Source organism: Schistocerca americana, chromosome 4 (genome assembly GCF_021461395.2).
Source record: "Schistocerca americana isolate TAMUIC-IGC-003095 chromosome 4, iqSchAmer2.1, whole genome shotgun sequence".
In the NCBI taxonomy this organism is placed as follows: Eukaryota; Metazoa; Arthropoda; class Insecta; order Orthoptera; family Acrididae; genus Schistocerca; species Schistocerca americana.
Genome location: NC_060122.1, coordinates 201,151,269 through 201,175,731, shown reverse-complemented (window position 1 = coordinate 201,175,731; position 24,463 = coordinate 201,151,269). Strand labels below are relative to the sequence as shown.

At 42.4% G+C, this 24,463-nt stretch overlaps 1 protein-coding gene across 1 annotated transcript in view; it reads left to right on the top strand.

Annotated features, from left to right (window-relative positions):
• Positions 1–4,328: 4,328 nt before the first annotated feature.
• LOC124613347 (vegetative cell wall protein gp1-like) overlaps positions 4,329–24,463 on the top strand; it is a 76,666-nt gene continuing 56,531 nt past the window's right edge. Inside the window, exon 1 of the mRNA XM_047142044.1 lies at positions 4,329–4,380. Within this exon, the coding sequence (XP_046998000.1) occupies positions 4,329–4,380 (52 nt within the window). The remainder of the gene's footprint in view (positions 4,381–24,463) is intronic.

Here is a 24,463-nt window from a genome sequence, read left to right as displayed (position 1 = left end):
CGTAATAACACTTTCATCCCCTAGCTAGAGCTGTCGGTGCGACTAAAATGACCCATGTACATTTAGTGACTTTTTAGCTATATACTATACAAGCTTGTAGTGCGGCAGAGGTGTCCCAGTTATGAGTATTTAAGAGGGGATTAACCTATTGTGGTTATCAAATGAAACACCCACACAGTCACATCTTCGAGAATTACTTTTACATTATAGTTCAATAATGAAATCTAAGGAGGCTTTAATTTCGACCGGAAACCGCCGGGACGGCGTTTCAGCACCTCCCAGGGATTTTTTCAACTCACCGGAACAAATCGGCACAGTAAATTTAAAACAGTACACGTTTATTAAATCGAAACGTAACTAACTATAATTTGCCGCTGCTCTGCCACCGGTGAAAGTGCAATTGGTGCAGAATTTGTTGCGATGGGCGTGAGGGTGGGAGAAGGTACTCTATGTGTGTGTGTGTGTGTGTGTGTGTGTGTGTGTGTGTACGGTATAATCAAGGTAAGTATCACCTAGGTAGGCTTTCGAATTTGTCATCGGTAGATATCGTCCTGTTTACGACTGCCAGCAATCTCAGCAAACGAGTAGCGTGGCGACATCTTGTGTAACGTGTGTCAGTGACAAATACACTGACAAAAAGAAATCCTAACACCAAGAAACAATGTATAGTAATTAAATTACCGGAATACATTTGTCTGGGTAACATATTTAAGTGATCAACTGTTGTGTACACCGTTCCGCGTAGTCAGCGCGTACACAACTTTCCCACTAGAGCGCGCCCCGCTAAGCACAACAGCGCAGGCGCAGCGTCGTCCGTCTCCGCACTATGAGATGACGCTGACTTAGAGACGGACCAAATTCTGCTTCCGCCGATCCGCGTATTAATATGTAACGCAGCCAATGAGATTGCTGCGAACGTAGAACCTTTTCTCCTCGCGGATCACACTCGCGCAGTGATACCTTAACGCGCGAGGTATTATAACGAGTGTACAGACCTCCGATTAGTCAGTCTGCATCAGTCTGCATTAGTCTGTAGTCAAGTTTCAGCCTGCGCCTAATAAGATTACCATATTCCTGTACATAGTCATGAAGATAAATGAATAGACACTTTGTCAAGTATCAGAGATATGTGAGAATAAGATTAACGTGCCAAGACCAAAGGAGCTTCAGATTGTCAATTGTAAATAGCATCCAGACCCAAGTTAAGTAATTTTTATGCTCGTTATTATTTTAATAAATGTTTGTGAAAATTAATCAAGTTCTGTTTAAAGTTGGTCACCGTCAATCTGCTACTCTAAGTGTGCAAGTGGCGCTTCTATCGTCTGAGCTAACGGCAGAAGATAAACACGCCACGATAAGACCATGAGACATATTGCTGACACTCGCCTACTTCGTTAGAGCGACGAGTCAAATAAGCTAATGGTGTGTGTACCGAAGGTCTTACAGTACGCACACCACATCATTGTTACAAGATCACAGGCTAATATAAGTGCGGGGGAAGGCACTGGAAAAGTAAAATGCTGGTACATAAATAACCGGTGTAACCGCAAGAATGTTGAATGCAAGCAGACAGATGGGCTTGCATTGTGCAATACAGATGCCTTATGTCAGTTCATGGAATGTAGTTTTCTCTTTATTTTTCAATACGAGGACGGTTAATTTTCGTTGTAGATGCCGCTGGAATTATCGTCTGATGATTGTTTCATACGTTATCGACTGGAGATAGATCAGGTGATCAAGTAGACGAAGGCAGCATGTCGACACACGGTAGACCATGCTGGGTCACAATAAAGGTACGTGGGTGTTCATTATCATGCTGGAAAACACCCCCTGGAGAGCTGTTCATAAATGGCTGCACAAAAGAAGCACCAGACTGATGTACATATTTACAGTCACAGTGCGTTGGATAACCACGGGAGTGCCCCTGGTGTTACACGAAATGACACCCCACACAGTAACTATAGGTGTAGGTCCAGTGTGTCTACCATGCTGACTGTTTGGTTGGGGCCCTCAACTGGCCTCCTTCTAACCATCACTGGCACCGAGCCAGACCGAGCTTTCATCAGAAAAAGAACAGACCTCCATCTTGCCCTCCAATGAGCTATCGCTTGACACCAGTGAAGTAGGAAATGGCGGTAATCTGGAGTCAGTGGAATGGACACTGCTGGGTATTTGCCTAGAAGCCGCCCTTGAAGTAACTGATATGTAACAGTTCTTTGGATCACTGTGGCGTCAACTGCTACTCGAACTGGAGATGCAGACGATGTGTCAACGCCCTACACCATACACGACGGTACTTCCTCTCTGTAGTGCCATGTGACCGCCCGGAGCGCAGTCTTCTTGGGTCAGTAACCTTCCTTCTCGTGAACACAGCTGCAAGCAATCTTGTAGAGTGGCTACATTCCTACCAAGTCGTTCTGCAGTATCGTGGAAGGAACATCCAGTTTCTCGTAGCCCTATTACACGACCTCGTTCAAACTCAGTGAAATGTTGATTTAGCTGTCTTCGTTGTCTTAAAGGCATCTTGACTAACTTCAGCGCACTACGCTCAATCTCAAAGGTAACTAAGGCTCACGTCTGCTATTGCACGTAATTGAACAAATCTGATTTGCATCCTCATAATGACGCTGCTAACGCCACTCTTGTGCGACTGGCCGGAAGTTTGAACAGACATCATCCTGCAGTTGTAGAAACACGCCTACCAACTTTCGTTTATTTCGCACAACTCCTTCTTGTTGTTGGGATTTTTTTCCACCAATATAAATAATGTATGTATCGTTTAAATGTAGCGGCTGCCACTACTAGAAATCATGACGTCCTCGTCACGAGGACTACCGACAAGCGCCGATGTGTATGTAGGCAGAATTAATGAACAAAGCGACGCTGCTGCGGGGACAGATAGTAATATCTGTTGTGCATATTAAATCTTGTGGTCTTATTGTTTTGATTATAAGAAATTATGTTTTACAAATCCGAACTTCACGATACTATTTTGCAGAAAATGGCTTTTCGTTGTTTTACCAACAGTTTTAAAAAATCGTATCCTGTGGTATCTGGGGCTTTAGGGTGGGCGTTACTTGTTTGAAGAGGTGCGCTCCGGCACCTAAAAATTAAGCAGTGGATGAATGAGTATTTTTATGTTTTTGTGCAGTTATTTACTACTCGTAGTTCACATTAATGTTTTTTTGCAAGACTTCACACAGTTCTTGGATAATAACTGACAATTTAGTTTGAAAACTAAGTCACTGTTCGTTGTTTTTCATACACCGTGTGTACGACGCTGTCACGATGGATTTAAACTTCTCAAGTGGTGGAGCTACTACCTGCTTATGATAATCTTCGACCGTTGATGTGCTGGCTAACATTGTAATTAACTCCTATAAGCAAAAAATGCTAGTTGCTAAATCAGTTTACCTGCAGCGTGCGGACCTTCTGAGGGCAATTCTGCTGTTCTGAAAACTGAAACGTCTGGGATGTGGCTGGGAGGGTTTCTTTATGCAGTAGTAAGAGCCACGTATTTGTGTTTCTCGTGCGTACGAAGACACAGAAATCTTATGATTTGTTTCCAATTATTTCTTTCACGAAATAACTCCAATGTACGAAACTACACTGGTCCTCACGATAGTTGTACAATAACTGGTACTCAATCCATTTCTACCTTCCAGTCAAAAGTAATTACCATTCATTCACTGTAAAATACTTTTATTTTTTTTAGCTTAGCACTGTTTTCCTTTATGGAGAACACACCGCTCCGTAATTACCACTTTCGCTCCTCAGTTAAACAATTACGTCTGTAAATTACTACTGTTCTGCCGTTGCAAACTCCACTAAAAGAACAACACTTAGACACTGAGCCGGCCGGAGTGGCAGTGCGGTTCTAGGCGCTAAAGTCTGGAAACGAGCGACCGCTACGGTCACAGGTTCGAATCCTGCCTCGGGCATGGATGTGTGTGATGTCCTTCGGTTAGTAAGGTTTAATTAGTTCTAAGTTCTAGGCGACTGATGACCTCAGAAGTTAAGTCGCATAGTGCTCAGAGCCATTTCAGACATTAACGTGACTTCTGTGTTAGTCTCTCTCGAGTTCTCTGGTTTCTATTGTCGTTTTCACACTTTCAAGTGCGTCTCAGACCTTAAGATATAACAATCTAATTTCCGTTATGAGCGGCATAGTTTTTTTTTAAGTCTTTTCGATTAGTTTTTATATGTCAGACAACATTTAAACTTTTAAACATAATTCACGTAAATTACAGGAGCTCCGCAACATACTACAGCAGTGTAGTGAGTTACGTGGCGGTTGGCCGCAGTGGTAGCCATTGCGCCGGCTCGTAATGCCTTTGCTGACGGGCGAGGTTGTTACCGCAGCAGTCAGGGACAGGACAGGTCAGCACTTTGCACGAGGCGAGCTGCGCTGACGCAGCACTCTCCGTGTGCGCTGCAGTCGGCTGCAGACTATTCAAAGGCTAGATTTCAGTTCGTAATCACCAGCTCGCTTTCCGAAATCGAGAGAACGCTTGCCACTAACACGTGGCGTTCTCTACAGCTACAGACAAAAATTACTGTAACCTGTTCTAGATGACACCAGTATACACCGCCCCACCCTCACCCTTGAGCTGAGTGGAATTACTATGTATAAAATAGCTTCAAACGTTTAAATACTTAAAAGCTGGTGTCATGTGTTAAATATTTGACTTACAGCAGGGAAAACCATGTGGATTAAGATGCAAACCCTAAAAGTTGTGTCATCTTATTAGTTTCCATTTCGTCACTAATAGGCCAATGAAAATGCTCAGAAAAGCTGTTTGGAAGATGCTAAGTGCTCTCATTAAGAAGCATTGGATGAGCGTAGTATTGCCTATTTGCGATCCATTTTACGAGTAGCTTTTCACTCGTCTCAGTGTTTGTGACGAACACTGTCTCGTAGATCGTGATAATGTTGCATATACATTTAGTGGTATATGTGGGCCCTGTCTGGTAAACGTGTTGCGGATGCGGATGCTGGGGAAGCGGAGGCTGTTACACAAAAAAAAAAAAAAAAAAAAATTCAAATGTGTGTGAAATCTTATGGGACTTAACTGCTAGGGTCATCAGTCCCTAAGCTCACACACTACTTAGGCTAAATTATCCTAAGGACAAACATACACACACCCATGCCCGAGGGAGGACTCGAACCTCCGCCGGGACCAGCCGCACAGTCCATGACTGCAGCTCCTTAGACCGCTCGGCTAATACCGCACGGCAAAGGCTGTTGCACTCTCGTTTCAAAATGGGACGCACAAATGACGTCGAGCGAAGTTTAGTAGAGATTCGTGCGTCTGTGAAAAGATCTGTGCGTGAAGCATACCACTATCACACCTTAGCAAGAGATCTGGCAGAGAACCAGAGAAAATTTTCGCCGTATGTAAAATCGCTAAATGGGTCTAAGGCATACATTTAGTCCCTTGTTGAGCAGTCTGGTGTGGAAGTAGTAGATAGAAAAGCCGAAGTTTTAAAATTCACATTCGAGAAATCATTCATACAGGAGAACCGTTCAAACATACCGCCAGTTAACCATCGGACCGACTCTGTATGGCCGACTTAGAAATAAGCATACCTGACGAAGAGAAAAAACTGAAAAATTTGAAAATAAATAAATGTCTGAGAACTATGGATGAAGTGCAACAGGCAGATTCCATACTTCTATGTTTCTGGAAAGCATTTGATACGGTGTCCCATTTCAGACTGTTAACGAAGGTACGAACATATGGAATAAGTTCACAGATATGTGAGTGGTTCGAAGACTTCTTAAATAATTTAACCCAGTATGCTGTCGTCGACTATGAGTGTTCATCAGAAATAAGGGCATCGTGAGGAGTGCCTCAGGGAAGTGTTCTCTAACTACATTAATGATTTGGCGGACAGGGTAGGCAGCAATATGTGGTTGTTTGCCGATGATGCCGTGGCGTACAATAAGGTGTCGAAGTTGAGTGACTGTAGGGAGATACAAGACTTAAAATTTCCAATTGGTGTGATGAATGGCAGCCAGTCCTAAACATGGAAAAATTTAAATTAACGCAGATGACTATGAAGTATAACCTGTACAGAAACTTCCTGGCAGATTAAAACTGTGTGCCCGACCGAGACTCGAACTCCGGACCTTTTCCTTTCGCGGGCAAGTGCTCTACCAACTGAGCTACCGAAGCACGACTCACGCCCCGTACTCACAGCTTTACTTCTGCCAGTACCTCGTCTCCTACCTTCCAAACTTTACAGAAGCTCTCCTGCGAACCTTGCAGAACTAGCACTCCTGAAAGAAAGGATATTGCGGAGACATGGCTTAGCCACAGCCTGGGGGATGTTTCCAGAATGAGATTTTCACTCTGCAGCGGAGTGTGCGCTGATATGAAACTTCCTGGCAGATTAAAACTGTGTGCCCGACCGAGACTCGAACTCGGGACCTTTGCCTTTCGCGGGCAAGTGCTCTACCAACTGAGCTACCGAAGCACGACTCACGCCCGGTACTCACAGCTTTACTTCTTGCAGTACCTCGTCTCCTACCTTCCAAACTTTACAGAAGCTCTCCTGCGAACCTTGCAGAACTAGCACTCCTGAAAGAAAGGATACTGCGGAGACATGGCTTAGCCACAGCCTGGGGGATGTTTCCAGAGTTCCAGTCTCGGTCGGGCACACAGTTTTAAATCTGCCAGGAAGTTTCATATCAGCGTACACTCCGCTGCAGAGTGAAAATCTCATTCTGATAACCTGCACTGTTCGGACACAGTATTACTAGTGTCCCGCTTGACACAGTCATGTCGTTCAAGAATCTGGGCGTAACGCTGCAAAGCGATATGAGGTGGAACGAGTATGTGTAAAGTGTGGTGGGGATGGCAAATGGTGGACTTCGGTCTATTGGGAGAATTTTGGAAAAGAGCGTTTTACTTGTAAAGGAGTCCACATATAGGACTCTGGTACGACCTGTTCTTGGGAACTGCTCGAGTGTTTGGGATACGTACCAGGTCAGGTTGAGGGAAGACATCTGGGCAATTCTGAAGCGGGCTGCTAGATTTGTTACCAGTAGGTTTGAACAACACGCAATTATTTCGGAGATGCTTCGGGAACCAAATGGGAGTCCCTGGAGGGAAGGTGACGTTCTTTTCGACAAACACTATTGAGAAATTCGGACAACCAGCCTCTGAAGCTGACTGCCGAGCGATTCTATTGCTGCCAACATACATCGCGGTTAAGGACCATGAAGATAAGAAGCAAGAAATTTGGGCTCATACGGACAGTCGCTTTTCCTTTGCTCTGTTTGCGAGTGGCGCAGGAGGGGAAATAACAAGTAGTGGTATAGGATACACTCCGGTGGCTTGGGGGGTATCTGTGTAGATGTAGAACATGTATACACATTACAAAAATGTATGTAAGTATTTATCTTTGTGTCTATGCAACAAATATCCTAAACCTCTGGGCTGATTTCAACCAAACTTGGTATACACATCACTTACAGTTTGGAAAGAATTGCTGTGGGGGAATGAACCACCTATATGTCAAAGGTTAGGGAGTTGGGACTGGAGAGGCAATATAGCCCATGACACACGAAAACCCATACTTCAGTTATCCAGTGTTTGAGAACTAAGGCGCTTATTTCACGTGTAATTTAAAACCTTTACAGAATTTCTCCGTTACAGCCCCTGTAAAGCGATGGAAGAAAAGAATTTCGTCGCTTACTACACATTCGGTGGTCATGTAGGGAAAGGGCCGCACGAAGCATGACGTTTTAATTTATTCCTTCTGCACTGCTAACTCTGCTCGTTACATGTTTTGCAGATAGTATTCACATAAATCACTGAATATACCAACAAAATTATATCATTTCACGACACATAACTCAGAATATATGACGTCAAATACTCAGATGCTTTAAAACTCTTACATCATGCATGACTTTGTAATACATTACTTTTTTGCTACTAAATCTATTCGCAACACATTTCCCAGACGGCATCTGCATATATCGCTGAACGTATCTACAAAAATATAGTTCAGGAGATATGACGTCAAATACTTACACACGTTAAAAAACTGCTGCATCACGAATGACATTTTAATTTGGTACTTTACTACTACCTCTTTTCGCAACATATGTCTTAGACAGTACCCATATATACGCATGGAAGTACCAGCTAAGTTATATGATTGCATGAAACATAATTCATGAAATATATCGTCACAAACATTGAGCTGCATGAAAATGAAACTGCAGGGCGCAATTTGCTAGAGATGCACATGAAACATGTGTACAAATACGTGTGAAACATGTTAAATATGTGTGAAATATATTTGAAATTTACGTATGCTGGCAAGTCCATGTGTAAAGACTTCACCCTAGACCCTGGGAACGATTTCACCCAAATTTGGTACAATCTTATATTAGAATCTGGAAAAAATACTGTGAGGGGTAAGAACCGGCAGCTTCCTGTTGGGGTAGGACCGATTAGGTGGAGAGAGAAGGGGGAAGGAAGAGATGGCTGGGGATCAGGAAGGAGGAGATGCACGCAGATGGGCAGAGGGGGGAGAGAGGATATGGACAGAGAGAAGGGGATGGGAAAATGGGAGGAGAGTGGAGAGACAAAGAGATGGGCAGAGGAAGGAAAGAAGAGGCAATGGACAGATAGAGGAGGAAGGGGGAGATAAACTGTGAGAGGTGGAGGAGGGGAGATACGGAAAGGGGGGGGGGGGAGGACGAGATGGACAAAGAGAGGTAGAGGTGGAGATTGACATAGAGGGCGGAGGAGGGGTTGACAGACGGGGAAGTTATCAGAAGGTAGTATGGAATCTGTGAATCCTTACGATGCCACATAGGAATCTCACTGCTTCGGCATCTCCTGAGGAATTCCTTATCTTGACATAATTCACGACGATGGGCAATTCGTATGCTTCCGCTTGTTCTGCAGAATTGCATGAATTTCTAAGGATCACCAGGTACTACGTGATTAGGGATTTAATGCAGTAGACATGGCGTTCAGTAAAATGTGGTCTTTATTCTTGCTGGACATTAATAACGTCAAATATAGAAAAGTAAATTTCTGTGATTATATGTGTGGAAATTAAGTGCTTGTTGAGATACTAACCATTTTATTTGGGTTGCAGATGTTCAGTACTGAGTACACCCACCTGTCTTCCAGCTGACTTTCACTGCTCTTACTGGGTTTGTTGTTTGTATGTAGTCTTACGAGTGACAAACTGCGTTCAGGGAAATATTTACAACATTTTCCTTCATATACCATCCCCCCCTCCCATTAACCATGGACCTAGTCGTTGATGGGGAGGTTTGCGTACCTCAGCGATACAGAAAGCCGTACCGAAGGTGCAGCAACAACAGAGGGGTATCTGTTGAGAGACCAGATAAACGTGTGGTTCCTGAAGAGGGGCAGCAGCCTTTTCAGTAGTTGCAGGAGCAACAGTCTGGATAACTGACTGATCTGCCTTGTAACATTAACCAAAACGCCTTGCTGTGTTGATACTGCGTACGGCTGAAAGCAAGGGGAAACTACGGCCGTAATTTTTCGCGAGGGCAGGCAGATTTACTGTTGGTTAAATGATGATGACGTCCTATTGAGTATATTCCGGAGGTAAGATCTCTGGACGTGGCAACTCAGGAGGACGTCGTTATCAGGAGAAAGAAAACTGGCCTTCTACGGATCGTAGCGTGGAATGTCAGACCGCTTAACAGGGCACGTTAGAGGATTTAAAACGGGAAATGGATAGGTTAAAGTTAGATATATTGAAGTTGTTACATATAGTGAAGCTGTTAGATACAGTGAATTTCGGTGGCAGGAGAAACAAGACTTCTGGTCAGTAATGCAGGAGTAGGTGTAATAAAGAATAAAAAATAGGAGCGCAGATAAACTACTACGAACAACTTAGTGAACTCATTATTCTAGCCAAGATAGACACGAAGCCCACGCCTACTACAATAGCACAAGTTCATATCCCAACTAGCCCGCAGATAATAAAGATACTGAATAAATCTATGATGCAATAAAAGAAATTATTCAGATAGCTACGGGAGACGAAAATTTAATTCGATGTAGGGAAACAAAGAGAGGCAGGAGTAGTGGGTGAATATGGACTCGTGGTAAGGAATGAAAGAGAAAGTCGCCTGCAAGAATTTTGCACAGATCATAACTTAATCATAGCTAACACTTCGTTTAAGAACCATGAAAGAAGGTTTTATACGAGGAAGGTTTCAGACTGATTATATAATGGTAAGACAGTACTAGGTTTTAAATTGTAAGACATTTCCAGAGGCAGATGTGGACTCTGGCCACAATTTATTGGTTATGAACTGTACAAGAAAACTGAATAAATTGCAAAAAGGTAGGAATTTAACGAGATGGGAACTGGATAAACTGAAAGAACCAGATGTAGTAGAGAATTTTCGAGAGAGCATTACGAAATGATTAAGAAGAACACGAGAAATCCATACAGAAGAAAAAAATGGGTAGCTTTTAGATATCAAATAGTGAAGGCGGCAAAGGGTCACATAGGTGAAAAGACGAGGGCTAGTAGAAATCCTTGGGTAACAGAAGAGATATTGAATTTATGTGATAAATGGAAATGTCGTGTGGCTAGGGCCTCCCGTCGGGTAGGCCGTTCGCGATGAAAGGAGAAGGTATAAAAATCCAGTAAATGAAGCTGGCGAAAAGGAGTACAAACGTCTCAAAAATGAGATCGGCAAGAAGTGCAAAATAGCTAAGCAGGGATGGCTAGAGGACAAATGTAAGGATGTAGAGGCATATATCACTAGGGGTAAGATAGATACTGCCTATAGGAAAATAAAGAGACGTTTGGAGAAAAGAGAACCCCCTGTATCAATATCAACAGCTCAGATGGAAAACCAGTCCTAAGCAAAGAAGGGAAAACAGAAAGGTGGAAGGAATATACAGAGGATCTATATCAGGGCGATGTACTTCAGGGCCCTTTGCCTTGAGCGATTTAGGGAAATCACGGAAAATCCATATCTGGATTGCTGTGCTACTGAAGGTTCAGTTAGGGTATCAATACATTGACAGAAATTGTGGGAGATATTCTCGAGGTACCACGCACTTAATCACATGTTATTTATCAGCATCGCGTGAGGTTTCTTGGCGACCGCGTAACACCCTACTTTCTACGACTCGAAAGAGAGTAGTTTACACAAACGTCAGATGCGTGATAGATTCGCCTTGGAAGTCCTGTAGCATGGTCTCTCCGTTGACCTCACATTAATGCCCTTTATTTCTATGTGAGCATTTAAAGGAATTGAGCACCCTAGGTCATCGAGCACCCGCTGCAGGAGCGTATGTTCCATACATATGCCCACATGAGAGCAGCCAAATGTGTTCGCACGAGCTCATAATGCTTTCAGAAGGGGGCTGTAGGATGTGTGAACTTGAATCATAACCACAGCAAGCATCTGCTTCAGAACAAATAAACAGATGACCGTCGTGGGTGAAAATGGTCCGTATCGCATCGAGTGTTTTCTATGTTTGAAAGACCTTTTGTGTAGGTTTTAGCAGTACTGTTGCCTATAACAATAAGTGATATTTTTTCAACCCCGTGCATTAAACGAGATCCATAGAAAATGCACCCGCTTTTACTTCGAGAAGGGTTCACGATACAAAAAACTACATTTTCAGTGAATGACAGTAGGCATAAGATCGTGTAATTTTGTTTGTCACTAGTTTCGGTGCCGTAGCCCGATATCAGAGAAATTTATGATGTCAATATGCAATTTGTCAGGTTGGGTTCAAGTGTCTCATTGGTCCAGATCAGCTAGACCGTGCCGAATCTAACAGCTGTAAGCTCACAGGTCCACTTTCCACAGCTTCCAAGATCCCCTCGTGGACTAGTCATTAATCATTCACAGCGAAGAGTCCGCAGAATTTGACATAGTTAACATACAGGCATATTGGTGGATCCTGTACACCTGGAGTTGCAAGATTTGGGTAAACCTTGCTTGGCTTACCTTTGTGAATCTGCCTCTAGCACTTCCTATCGCCCGTTCTTTGCCATTTTCTCACTGACGCAGCGCCTTGTAGCAGATCTTTTAGCGTATCGGAATCCTGCGGAACTGCAGATATTCCAACTACATGGCTTAGATTTTATGTGTGTGTAGCTAATCTACTCTAAATAATATTCTGATGTATGTAGCTGGGATGTCACTCTGTACGCTTGTTGAAAACAATTCACAATCCCTCAGTTTGATACAATTTAGTTCAAAGATTATCAAAAATTGAGAGCATAGTCAACACAGAGATCAGACCGTGAGCACATCCCCTCGCCGACACAATAGCTTGGCGTTCAACGGAAATCTGTAGATAACCTCTTACAATATCGGAATGAATATTAGCATATCAAGTACGATTTGTTTCTCAATACAATTAGTTAACTGTATAGTGGAATTCTGGTAAAAGAGCTTTAGTGTCTGTTAGACTGCTCCAAGCATTTACTAAGAAAAAAGTGGATGTTAATAGTAGATATTTGATGTAGCCTTGGTATCAGTTCGCGCCTGAGTGTCGGAAGATACCCGACGTTAAAACTCGCTAAGTTACAGATTCCCTCAAGACTTGCTCGTTACCTCCCATCCCACTAACATACGTTCAGCGCTGTATGGAGCTGCCAGCCTTGCTAACTGCATTTCAGACGTGAAAAATGTCTTCTTACTCGACGCTTAGTTATCTATACCACTTCTTAAGAAACTTACTTTTACATCTTAACAGCAGCGTTCAAATACAATGTTAAAAGTAGTGAAACAATTGGCGTCCAAAGTAAGAGGATCCTCAAAAGGTACAGTATATTTATTTTCTCTACTAGTAGAGAAATCCATTGCCAACGTATTTATTTATTCGAGCCTTCATGTTCTCCTCCCTTTTCTCTCTCGCCATCTCCTCCTCCCCATTTCTCTGACCATTACCTCTTCCTCCCTCTCTGTATCCTTTCCCCCCTATCACTGTCCATCTCCTCTTTTCCCTTATCTGGCCATCTATTCCTCCTCCTCTGTCCGCAGCTCGTGGTCTTGCGGTGGCGTTCTCGCTTCCGGCGCACGGAGTCCCGGGTTGGATTCCCGGCGGGGTCAGGGATTTTCTCTGCCACGTGCTGACTGGGTGTTGTGTGTTCTTCATCTCATTGACTCGCAAGTCGCCGAAGTGGCGTCAACTAAAAAGGACTTGCAATACGGCGGCCAAACTTCCCCGCATAGGGCCTCCCGGCCAACAATGCTATACGATCATTTCATTTCATTTTTTTCCTCCTCCTCTTTCTCATCCATCTCCTATCCCCGTTATCTGTCCAGATTCTCCTCCCTCCATTATCTGTCCATCACGTTTCCCCCCCACCCCACCCCTCTCTATCCACGTCTTTCTCTTCCTACACTTCTCTGCCTATCATCCCGTTATCAAGTCAGCCCACAACCAATGAAGTTCGGTGGTCTTTACTCGCAAAGGATTCCTTTCCCGACAGTAACTAACAAGCGTACTATACCAAGTTTGCTTGAAATCAATTCAGGGGCTTATGTGCGTATGTGACATACATTGGGCACACGTATGTCTGATTCTCTGTTGTTTTGCACTATACGTCATAGGAGAGGATGTTCAATTCATCTGTGATAGTCAGACGTGTGGCTTGATCTAATATCCCTAAACACGTTGACAAAATTACGTGCTAGTGCTCATTCTCACGACGTGGTTTACACATTGAACGGCTCAAGTTCAACTTTCAAGTTTCAAAAATGGTTCAAATGGCTCTGAGCACTACGGGACTTAACACCTGTGGTCATCAGTCCCCTAGAACTTAGAACTACTTAAACCTAACTAACCTAGGGACAGCACACACATACATGCCCGAGGCAGGATTCGAACCTGCGACCGTAGCGGTCGTGCGGTTCCAGACTCAACCGCCTAGAACCGCTCAGCCACTCCTGCCGGCTTTCAAGTTTCACCTCATACTTTTGAAAGTATTTCAGGTCAACTAAGTAGAAGAAATAAATACCAACAGGTCGTATTCGTACATTTTTAAGTCGCTAGTTCTCATGTACGCGCCTATTCATATTGGTGGTGAGGCATCTTACGCCCACAGTATTTTTACACAAACAATAAGCGATGTACTTAGCCTATTTGGCTGAAATTTTTCCAGTTGTTAGTGAGTTACTCATCAATATCATTTCATTTTCACTTCCACCTCTGTGGAATATGAATGTTTCTTAATTCCACAGGGATTCTTTGAAGAGAATAAATAACCAGTGATTCCCAATTCTTTAAAGAATTGAACGCACTTGTATCAAATAATTGCAAATATCTGATTTTTTTTCAAATGAATTAATGTGTTACATGTTTGACGTTAAGTGTGTGAATGAGAAAAAGTTTAGGAAAGTGTTGAAGTAATGTTTACATTAAGTTGGAAGTCGCGCTTATTATCAAATACTGCTTAAGTATAACCTGAACAATTTGCGCTTCCTTTTTAATAAACACTAGTTTTATAAGCATCTCAATATCTATGTCGTGGTATCACATGAACTATATATCTACAATGAAATAATTTTGCAGGTACTTTCAGCTACATATGTGGACACAGTCTGCGAAACGTATTGCGAATAGAGATAGTAGCTAATATGTAATAAATTAAAACGCGAAGCCTCATGCCACGCTTTTACAGTATGAACAGCGAAAACGTAGTTGACAATAAACATATAAAACGTCTATGGTGCGTGTTTATTTTGGTAATGTGGGATACAGCTTCTTACTTTTATCTGACAGGTAACATCTCAAGTGACCGAGCCACCCTTCTCCTACACCACTACAAATCTATGCACAATGGAGGTCTGTTTCTACCTAATTAATATTTTCACCCTTGTGGTGCAAGTGAAGTGGACGTATTTTAATAGAGTCTCAACTACTCTAAGTACCTCCTACAGAAATTAATTTAAAAATGGTTACAGGGTCTGATTTCTATAGATAGGTTTCCAGTGCAATTACACAGGTTTATTGTTCAAAAACTCAAGAGTGGAACTCGATGAGCAAACACAAATGTCTCTAATTACAACGAAGACAGAAAGCGCTGCGGTGCAATTGAGAAAAGCCGGGAATTGGTGGAGTCCCTATCACGGGTCCCACTTAGAATGTGAATAACGCATGAAACTCAGTGGATTGACAGAGATTGTGAACAGCAGACTATGTGCCAATGCGCAATGTATGTTTGTGCAGCTACCACTGCTACTGTTTGCAGAGGCCAACGCCGTACTCAGTGAGAAATTCACGTCCAATATTCCTATTAAGCTGGAGCAGCACAATGCTCGCCATTCGCCATAGGGTGTCTGCAAAGTGGTGAACTGCGAACCACAGCGGTGACTCGACCGAAGTACCTCAGTCCCCACTACTCGCTACACGACCCGGAGCTCTGCCCACAAACCAGATACGAAATTGCGAAGCCAAGTGAACCAAGGCACTCAGTTAACAAATAGCCTCACGACAACAAACCAATATTCGACCAGAGTTCCATTGCACATGACACTGCACTTAAGCAAACAAAACTAATTTATGTAGTTCAAAATGGTTCAAATGGCTCTGAGCACTATGGGACTTAACATCTGAGGTCATCAGTCCCCTAGAACTACTTAAACCTAACTAACCTAAGGACATCACACACATCCATGCCCGAGACAGGATTCGAACCTGCGACTGTAGCGGTCGCGAGGTTCCACACTAAAGCGCCTAGAACCGCTCGGCCACCACGGCTGGCATTTATGTAGTATTTACCAGTCCTCTCAATGTCTCCCTGCTCGGGAGTTTGGCGATCTAACACGCCAATTGGACAGACAGAGCTGAACTAACGGGTTACTGACTTTCTCAATTTGTGAAGCTCTTTCTCTTTAATAAATCATCCAAATGGTATGAGATTATAATCATACGTCCGTCTGTACATGTACGTCACGTCTATCCATTTCCGTCGCATCCGGAAAGTTCCTTCATGGTGTACTGCATGAATCAATTTTATCTGCTTATGTGGAATCGTGCAACACTGCTCCTGCCCATATTCGAAGGATAACAAATTAGTGTTTCCTTCATTCTCCTTCCCTCTGGCCTCTCGTGCTACTTCCAGTGGTGTAATGGAGTCACTTTGGTATTTTGAAAATGTATGCCGTAAAATAATGACGTATAAGGACTTCATAGCTCGAGAATGTCCATCTGACAGTGAATAAGGCTTAGATTTTACCGGTTCTTTGAAGATCCTAATATAACTATAAATGTTCTAGAATCTGCAGATAGTGATAGCAAACCTGGGACTGCTAGACAGATTACACATAATTCAAACAATTTTTTGGAAGATGATAATAACGAACTTACTGCTGACATTTCGACGCTATAAACTTCTGAAAAACACCCAAAGATACAGAAAAATCCAAGCATTTGGGAAAATCAAAGTGCTGCGTTTCATAATGAAACAGATATTGGTACACCTGGAAACGTTGTTATTGGCCTCATAAGAGAAATTCCAAGGGACCAGGACTACATGATCTGTTCTGACAGATATTATACCTCTACATATTTAGCTATGGCGGCTCAAGATAGCGATCAATGTGTAGGAACGATCCAAAGTAGCAGGGCCCCTATCAGTAAATTTTAGTATGGATAAGAGCTGAAGAAAGAGGTAAATGAGTATTTGAGGAATACATCATTACTTTTCAGAGTATTGAAGGGCGATCGGTTATAATTGTTAAAAACCATTCAAAAGCCAAAATCACACAAATAATTCTTTATATAAGACAACTGGTTTCAATAGTCATTGCTGAAATCTTCAAGTTTTTAACATCTTTTTGTCGTAAAACATTTTCAGTTTATGCTGAACGTCCCGCATAAGATTTTAAGTGGATAAACGCAGCACATTATAAACATTTGCCATCACTGAAATATTTAAAAACTGATAGCACCTTGTCCAAGTGACCATGTCCATATACATATTGTCCACAGACGCTTGCCACACCATAGAATCGCGGTACACAAAAGCACATCTGTTTACATATCTTGGACACATACTAACCAGTGGTGTTGGGTTGGGTTGTTTTTGGGGGAGGACACCAGACAGCGAGGTCATCGGTCTCGTCGGATTAGGAAGGAAGTCGGCCGTGCCCTTTGAAAGGAACCACACCGGCATTTGCCTGGAGCGATTTAGGGAAATCACGGAAAACCTAAATCAGGACGCCCGGACGCGGGATTGAACCGTCGTCCTCCCGAATGCGAGTCCAGTGTGCTAACCACTGCGCCACCTCGCTCGGTTATGCTAACCAGTGGATTCGCACTGGTTAATATGTGTCCAACATATGTAAACAGATCTGCTATTGTGCACCATGATTGTATAATGTAACAAGTTACTGCGTGCAAATATGTGTACGAACCCTGTACATTGTCCTCGATGGTGATTGTTCATCGGAGGTGAGGGTATCATCTGGAGTGCCCCAGGGAAGTGTGGTAGGTCCACTGTTGTTTTCTATCTACATTAACGATCTTTTGGATAGGGTGGATAGCAATGTGCGGCTGTTTGCTGATGATGCTGTGGTGTAAGGGAAGCTGTAGTCGTTGAGTGACTGTAGGAGAATACAAGATGACTTGGACAGGATTTGTGATTGGTGTAAAGAATGGCAGCTAACACTAAATATAGATAAATGTAAATTAATGCAGATGAATAGGAAAAAGAATCCTGTAATGTTTGAATACTCCATTAGTAGTGTAGCGCTTGACACAGTCACGTCGATTAAATATTTGGACGTAACATTGCAGAGCGATATGAAGTGGGACAAGCATATATTGGCAGTTGTGGGGAAGGCGGATAGTCGTCTTCGGTTCATTGGTAGAATTTTGGGAAGATGTGGTTCATCTGTAAAGGATACCGCTTATAAAACACTAACACGGCCTATTCTTGAGTATTGCTCGAGCGTTTGGGATCCCTATCAGGTCGGATTGAGGGAGGACATAGAAGCAATTCAGAGGCGGCCTGCTAGGTTTGTTACTGGTAGGTTTGATCAACACGCGAGTGTTATCGAAACGTTTGAGGAACTCGGGTGGAAGTCTCTAGAGGAAAGGAGGCGTTCTTTTCGTGAATCGCTACTGAGGAAATTTAGAGAACCAGCATTTGAGGCTGACTGCAATACAATTTTACTGCCGGCAACTTACATTTCGCAGAAAGACCACAAAGATAAGATAAGAGAGATTATGGCTCGTACAGAGGCTTATAGGCAGTCATTTTTCCTCGTTCTGTTTGGGAGTGGAACAGGGAGAGAAGATGCTAGTTGTGGTACGAGGTACCCTCCGCCACGCACTGTATGGTGGATTGCGGAGTGTGAATGTAGATGTAGATATCCTTTTGAACTAGGTGCTTTAGGTTTTCAAAATACTTTAGCGATTACAAACGTTTATAGCGTGCAGACTTTTATCCACTTGACACCTTGTGCGTAAGATTCAGCGTAAAATGAACATGTTTTACAAGAAAAAGATGTTAAAGACCTGAAGATTACAGTGATGAGTGTTGAAACCTGTTGTCTTAAGTAAAGAAATTGTTTATGAGATCTTGGATTTTGAAAGTTTTTAATACATTACTACCGTTGTCAAATTGGAAATTTCATCTGTTATGTGTGAAGACACCAGCAGTATCTGTTCTATGTCTAATTTTTCAGCGAGATGCCAATACATGAAGTCAAAAGGTTTCACGGAAAGAAAAGGGAACAGAGAATGGTACCATTTCCTGCTGTTGTACTTATTTACAACTTATTCATGAGAAATGAAGATTTATTAAATTGCGACTTTGGGATATACCGTGTAAAATTGGATCCGAATGATAGCATTTACGTTTGTTTTTTTTCGATATAATTGATATAATTGTAATAAATTTGTGGATGGTCAACAGAAGAGTACTCACTGAAGAAAGAACACCAGAAATGCCAATGAACTAGACGTTCCGGAGGGGAAAAGCGAGGTGTACCATCTAGCAGAGATCCAACAGAGATCAATATGCTTGAATAAAAGGGATCATCGTTACCTTCAAACGAAATAAGATTACCTTCCTTTAATCACTGGTCATTGTTCAATGCGAAGAGTACAACGTGCAAACGCTGTAAGTGCAAACGCTATACGTTTGTCATATGTGAGAAGTGAAAAATAAACCTGCTTTAAATAAAGACAAAAACTACTTTCTTGCATTCTATATGTCGAAAGAAACGCGCTGTCCACCCATTTTCGATAGTACCATTAATTATATCTTAACAGTTGTTTATTCAGTGTTTAAAACTGATCTTATACTTAAAAATGGTGTAAGTGGTGTAAATTTCACACGATTTATCACAAGTGCAATGTGTCGAGTATGAGTGAATATGAAACGTTTCACACAGTTTTGGATAAATGTAAAGTGTAATAAATACATTTTTCCCACAGTTAAGAATGTATTATTTTCTCCGACATTTTTCCTGACATCCTTCAACAATTTTAAACACAAAATAAAATTATTTGGTGTTCTACAAACAGCGCGGCTTGAAGAGTTATATCCATCCAGTAGTTTAGGAGGAGTTGTTGAATACACACATACATACCCTGAAGCGCCAAAGAAACTGGTATAGTTGTGCGCATTCAATTACAGAAACACGTAAGTTGGCATAATACGGCGCTGCAGTCGGCAACGCCCGTATAACACACAAGTGTCTGGCGCAGTTGTTAGATCGGTTACTGCTGGTACAATCGCAGATTATGAAGATTTATGTGAGTTTGAACCTGTTGTTATAACGGGCTCACTAGTGATGGGACACAGCATCTCCGAGATAGCAATTAAGTGTGGATTTTTCCGTACGACAATCTCAGGAGTGTAAGTGTACCGTGAATACCAGGAATCCGGTAAAACATCAAATCTCTGACGTAGCTGCGTCCGGAAAGAGATCGCGCAAGAACGGGACCAACGACAACTGAAGAGAATCGTTCAGCGTGGAAGAAGTGCACTCAGTCCGCAAATTGCTGTAGATTTCAATGCTGGGCCATCAACAAGTGTCAGCTTGCGTACCTCTCAACAAAACATCATCGATATGGACTTTCGGAGCCGAAGTCCCACTCGTGTACCCTTGACAACTGCACTACACAAAGCCTTGGCCCGTCAACACCGACATTAGACTGTTGATGACTGGAAACATGTTGCCTGGTCGGACGATTTTCGTTTCAAATTGTATCGAGCGGATGAACGTGTACGGACCATGCATGTCAGCAGGGGACTGTTCAAGCTGGTGGAGGCTCTGTAATGGTGTGGGACGTGTGCAGCTAGTGTGATATGGGACTCCTGATACGTCTAGACACGACTCTGACACGTGACATGTACGTAGGCATCCTGTCTGAACACCTGCATCCATTCACGTTCTTGTGCATTCCGACCGGCTCGGGCAATTCCAGTAGGACAATGCGACACCCCAGACATCCAACATTGCTACAGAATGGCTCTAGGAACACGTTTCTGAGTTTAAACACTTCCAGCTGGCCACCAAACTCCCCAGACATGAACAATATTGAGCATATCTGGGATACCTTACAACATGCTGTTCGGAAGAGGTTTCCATCCCCTCGTACTCCTACGGATTTATGGGCAGCCCTGCAGGATACATGGTATCTGTTCCCTTCAGCACTGCCTCAGACGTTAGTCGAGCTCATGCCACGTCATGTTGCGGCACATGTGCATGGTCGCGGGGGCCCTACACGATATTACGCAGATGTACCAATTCCTTTGGCTCCTCAATGTACAGTCGTGCACAAAAGTATCCGAACGACCTGAATTGCATTTCGCCTGATTCGCATACAACCCTCATCACGCAGCTGTCTAGCCGGTCCTCTAATCGCTCCTTGGTACAGTCGTTTGACTATTGAAAATGGTTCCAACAAATCACCACTAGAAAACACTGCTCAGTATCGCAATAACTCAAGATGTAAAGTAATACCACGATACTACGAATGTCAGGGAACACCTTATCACAGATGAGACTGTCCTGAAAGCTTGTAAGCTCACATTTATTACAATAAATGACATACCTGAAATGCTACCACTCTCATTATTACGTCAGATAGGTAATGCACGTCGTAAGTTCGTCGTATTCATGATTTCCACTTCAAAGTAACATACCTTACTTATTATTTAACAAAAAATGGCATAAAAAATTAAGTTTTTCACTAGCTGCTAGTTGAGGATATGTATGAACTTCAAATGACACGACGAACCGTCTTGTTCTGCATATGGATTCAAACCCAGGTCATGCAGACTAAGCAAAGATTTCGTGACTGACGGAAACTAACAGTCATTCCTGACGAGGCATACAGAGAGTGATATACCTCGATTTTAGACGGTATCAGTAAGGAAACGTCAAATTTAAATTACATAACGAAAACATTTTTAACGGACGCGAATTCCTACCCAGCATCTATTGTCCCTTTTAACGAACTACGAGAGATGTTAAATATTGCTTCTTCACAAGTCACTTACTTGAAATGCCGTGAGGTAAAGTGTTGTGTGGGACAGGGATTCGAACCCAGAACCTAATCGGATTGTTACCGAAGCACAATCAACTGTGACGTATCGGATTTTATCCGCAGTAGCAAGATGTTTTAACTGAAATGACGAGACGAAACATTGATTTTTTCCTCCACAGAACTCAAACCCAGCACCTATCGCTGTTATGTTCGAGAGAAAACGAACGTTAAATATGGGTTTGTTACACCAGCAGCGACATGTGAGCATGATTGAACTAGAAATAATATGACGAAGAGTTCAGTGCTGACTGGTAACCGAAACCCACACATATCATTGATGACTACACACAAAGAGACGTCATCTACCGAATTTTTCTCTACCAGCAGCTCGGAATAACATCCTTGAACTTAACAGTGATCTCTCAAATAGTTCTGTGTCTCACTGAGAGTCAAAAACGTCAGATATCGTTAGTGTTGACAACGAATGAAAATACTCGTACATTAAACATGAAAATTATTATCCAACAACAGATAGATGTTCTCATCCTAGAGCTTGATAATACATAATGAAAGCTTTAGTGCCGGGCCAGGATTTGAACCCATTCACGCGCAATATGTGGAGATGAGGAATCCGCAGTTTTGAACAAACAACAAATTGTATTCGAGCTGTTTTGTCACAAAGGGATCAAATTCCGCGTTAAGGGCGGTCTGAGTTGCATTCCCAGTCCAGAACCAATTTTATCGATACACAGAAGCTCTAATAAAAGATGGAATAAGTGTCCTGAGACACTACATAGCGTTTGTTTCGTCACTAGAAATAAATAACTAATATAATAGTATTTACTGGTGATAGAGTTTCTACATGTCACCACTCCTGACTTTATTGTGGTTCAACCTAATGTATACTTGGTAGAGAAGGAATATCATGTTTAGTGTGAAGTTCAGACCACAATGCCATTATACCTTCTTCACTTGGTATAGCCAGAAGAGAATTGAATCTGTCTCTCCCTGTGAAATACCATCAGCGGAAGTTGGAATCGAACCCAGACTATGAGCATACGAATCTATCAGCAAACCAACAGACCACCAAACCCTCTTCTCTATAACTTGTTTTTCTACTCTAACGCCGTTGCGCCACACTGGATAAGAATTCTGACACACCGGCTCCATATAGTGATTTCCAGCATGTTCAGTACATTCATTTACTTGGTTGACTGAACCGCCATCAACTAGCTGCCTCTGCTACCCAGTGCATACATTCGACTCTATTTTGTAATCACCGAAGTAAAATCAGGTAACTGCCACCTACACAGAACTGCCGAGAGTGTAGGATGCAGAAATTCGAATATGAAGTGTTCCTTCGCACTTGAGCTACTATATTGCGCTACCTGTTTGTTGAAAACGTCGTGCATTGCAAAAGAAAAGCTGTAACTGTCTGTCTTTCAGAAGTCTACATCCGGCCATATGCATAATCTCACAATACTGTGCAATGCGGAAGTTCTGGAGGACTTGTTCTTGACTTCTGGAGGTGCAGTAGCTACGGTTCAGCTAGTAGTGTAATGGTAAGTGTAGTGCACCGTAGATAAAACGTGGCGAGTTCAAATACATGCCCCGCTGTCTTTTTTTTAGCGAAAATCTGCTGTCTGCTGAAGCTATCATCCTAATGGAACTTTGAACATAATTCCCTTCACTTCTCAACCCAAAACAGTCGCATGTGGATAAAGGTCAACTACTGCGACATTTTGTTGTTTTCAGGTTTAATAGACGGCCAGGCAGCATATTCATCTCGAAACTATTGTATTATGTATGAGGAGAGCGCATCGTGCCAAAATAGGTCAGAAAAGTATTTTCGACATTAGCTGTCATGTGGTAGTGTAATTTTATTCTTCTTCAAACCTTGCTTGATAGCTTTAACTCAGAACAAGTTTTCTACATGCATGTAATCAGTAAACTGCATGTGCATTGTCAGACTGTTATAAATAACATCAGAGAATTCACATATATCATTGATGATTAATTTCTCTCTTACGTTTACTATTCTTTAAACAACACTAAAAGAAACCCTACTAAAATAGTGCACTGTATTTTAAGAAATGAAATGAAACTACTCCCAGTGACCTCACGACGAAAGTCTGTTTCAATAAAGCTGAGTATTTGTACAGAACCATGCGTCTATCGGACCGAATTAGTAAAATACTACTCACTTATATTTCGATTAGGTCTGCTCTTAATTGGTTTGCTGTATCATACTCAAGAGGTATCCAAATGTAGCATTTCATTAATAAAGTTATTTATTCCTTGAAACCCAAAATTTGCTTGTCAACAACGAAAAAAGGCATTACCTGTCGTGCAGCATTGTAAGTTTTTCACCATTGCACTATAGGGTAAAAGTATTTTCTTGAGTTTTGCTTATCGATTTTTGATCTGACTGCTTGTAGCTCTTTCACAGAAGGGATAAAAACGTCACAGTCAGCGACACTGGAACCGCAAACCAAAACAGACACTTCTCTGCTGGTGAGGATGCTACCACAGAGCTAGCGAAGAGTTTCGTGTGTGGGACTTCTACGACGAGGTCAATACTGACTAGAACTCTTAAATCTCTATTTAATGGACACGATTAGTTGCAATTTTCACGTGCAACTACTTTCCTGGGCGGACAACCGTAAATTTACAATCTTATGTTACATCTCAAGCGATAATAACTCAGTTTATTCAATGGAAATTACAGGAAAAATCAAGTGAGCTTTGAGGCTTAATTCCGTGCACACCAGGAAGTAACTCGTCTATCACAGAGTTGCCAAACATACGTTGCCTTGTTGCCAAATCTCAGTTACAGAACCAGCAGGAAGAAGACGAACCGATGTGTTCCTACAGAGGGCTGGGAAGTGACCATAGCTGGCATCTCAAAGACCCGGCTGGCACGGCCCATAATACGTAATGCGTCTGATTCGCATTTCTGTAACTAT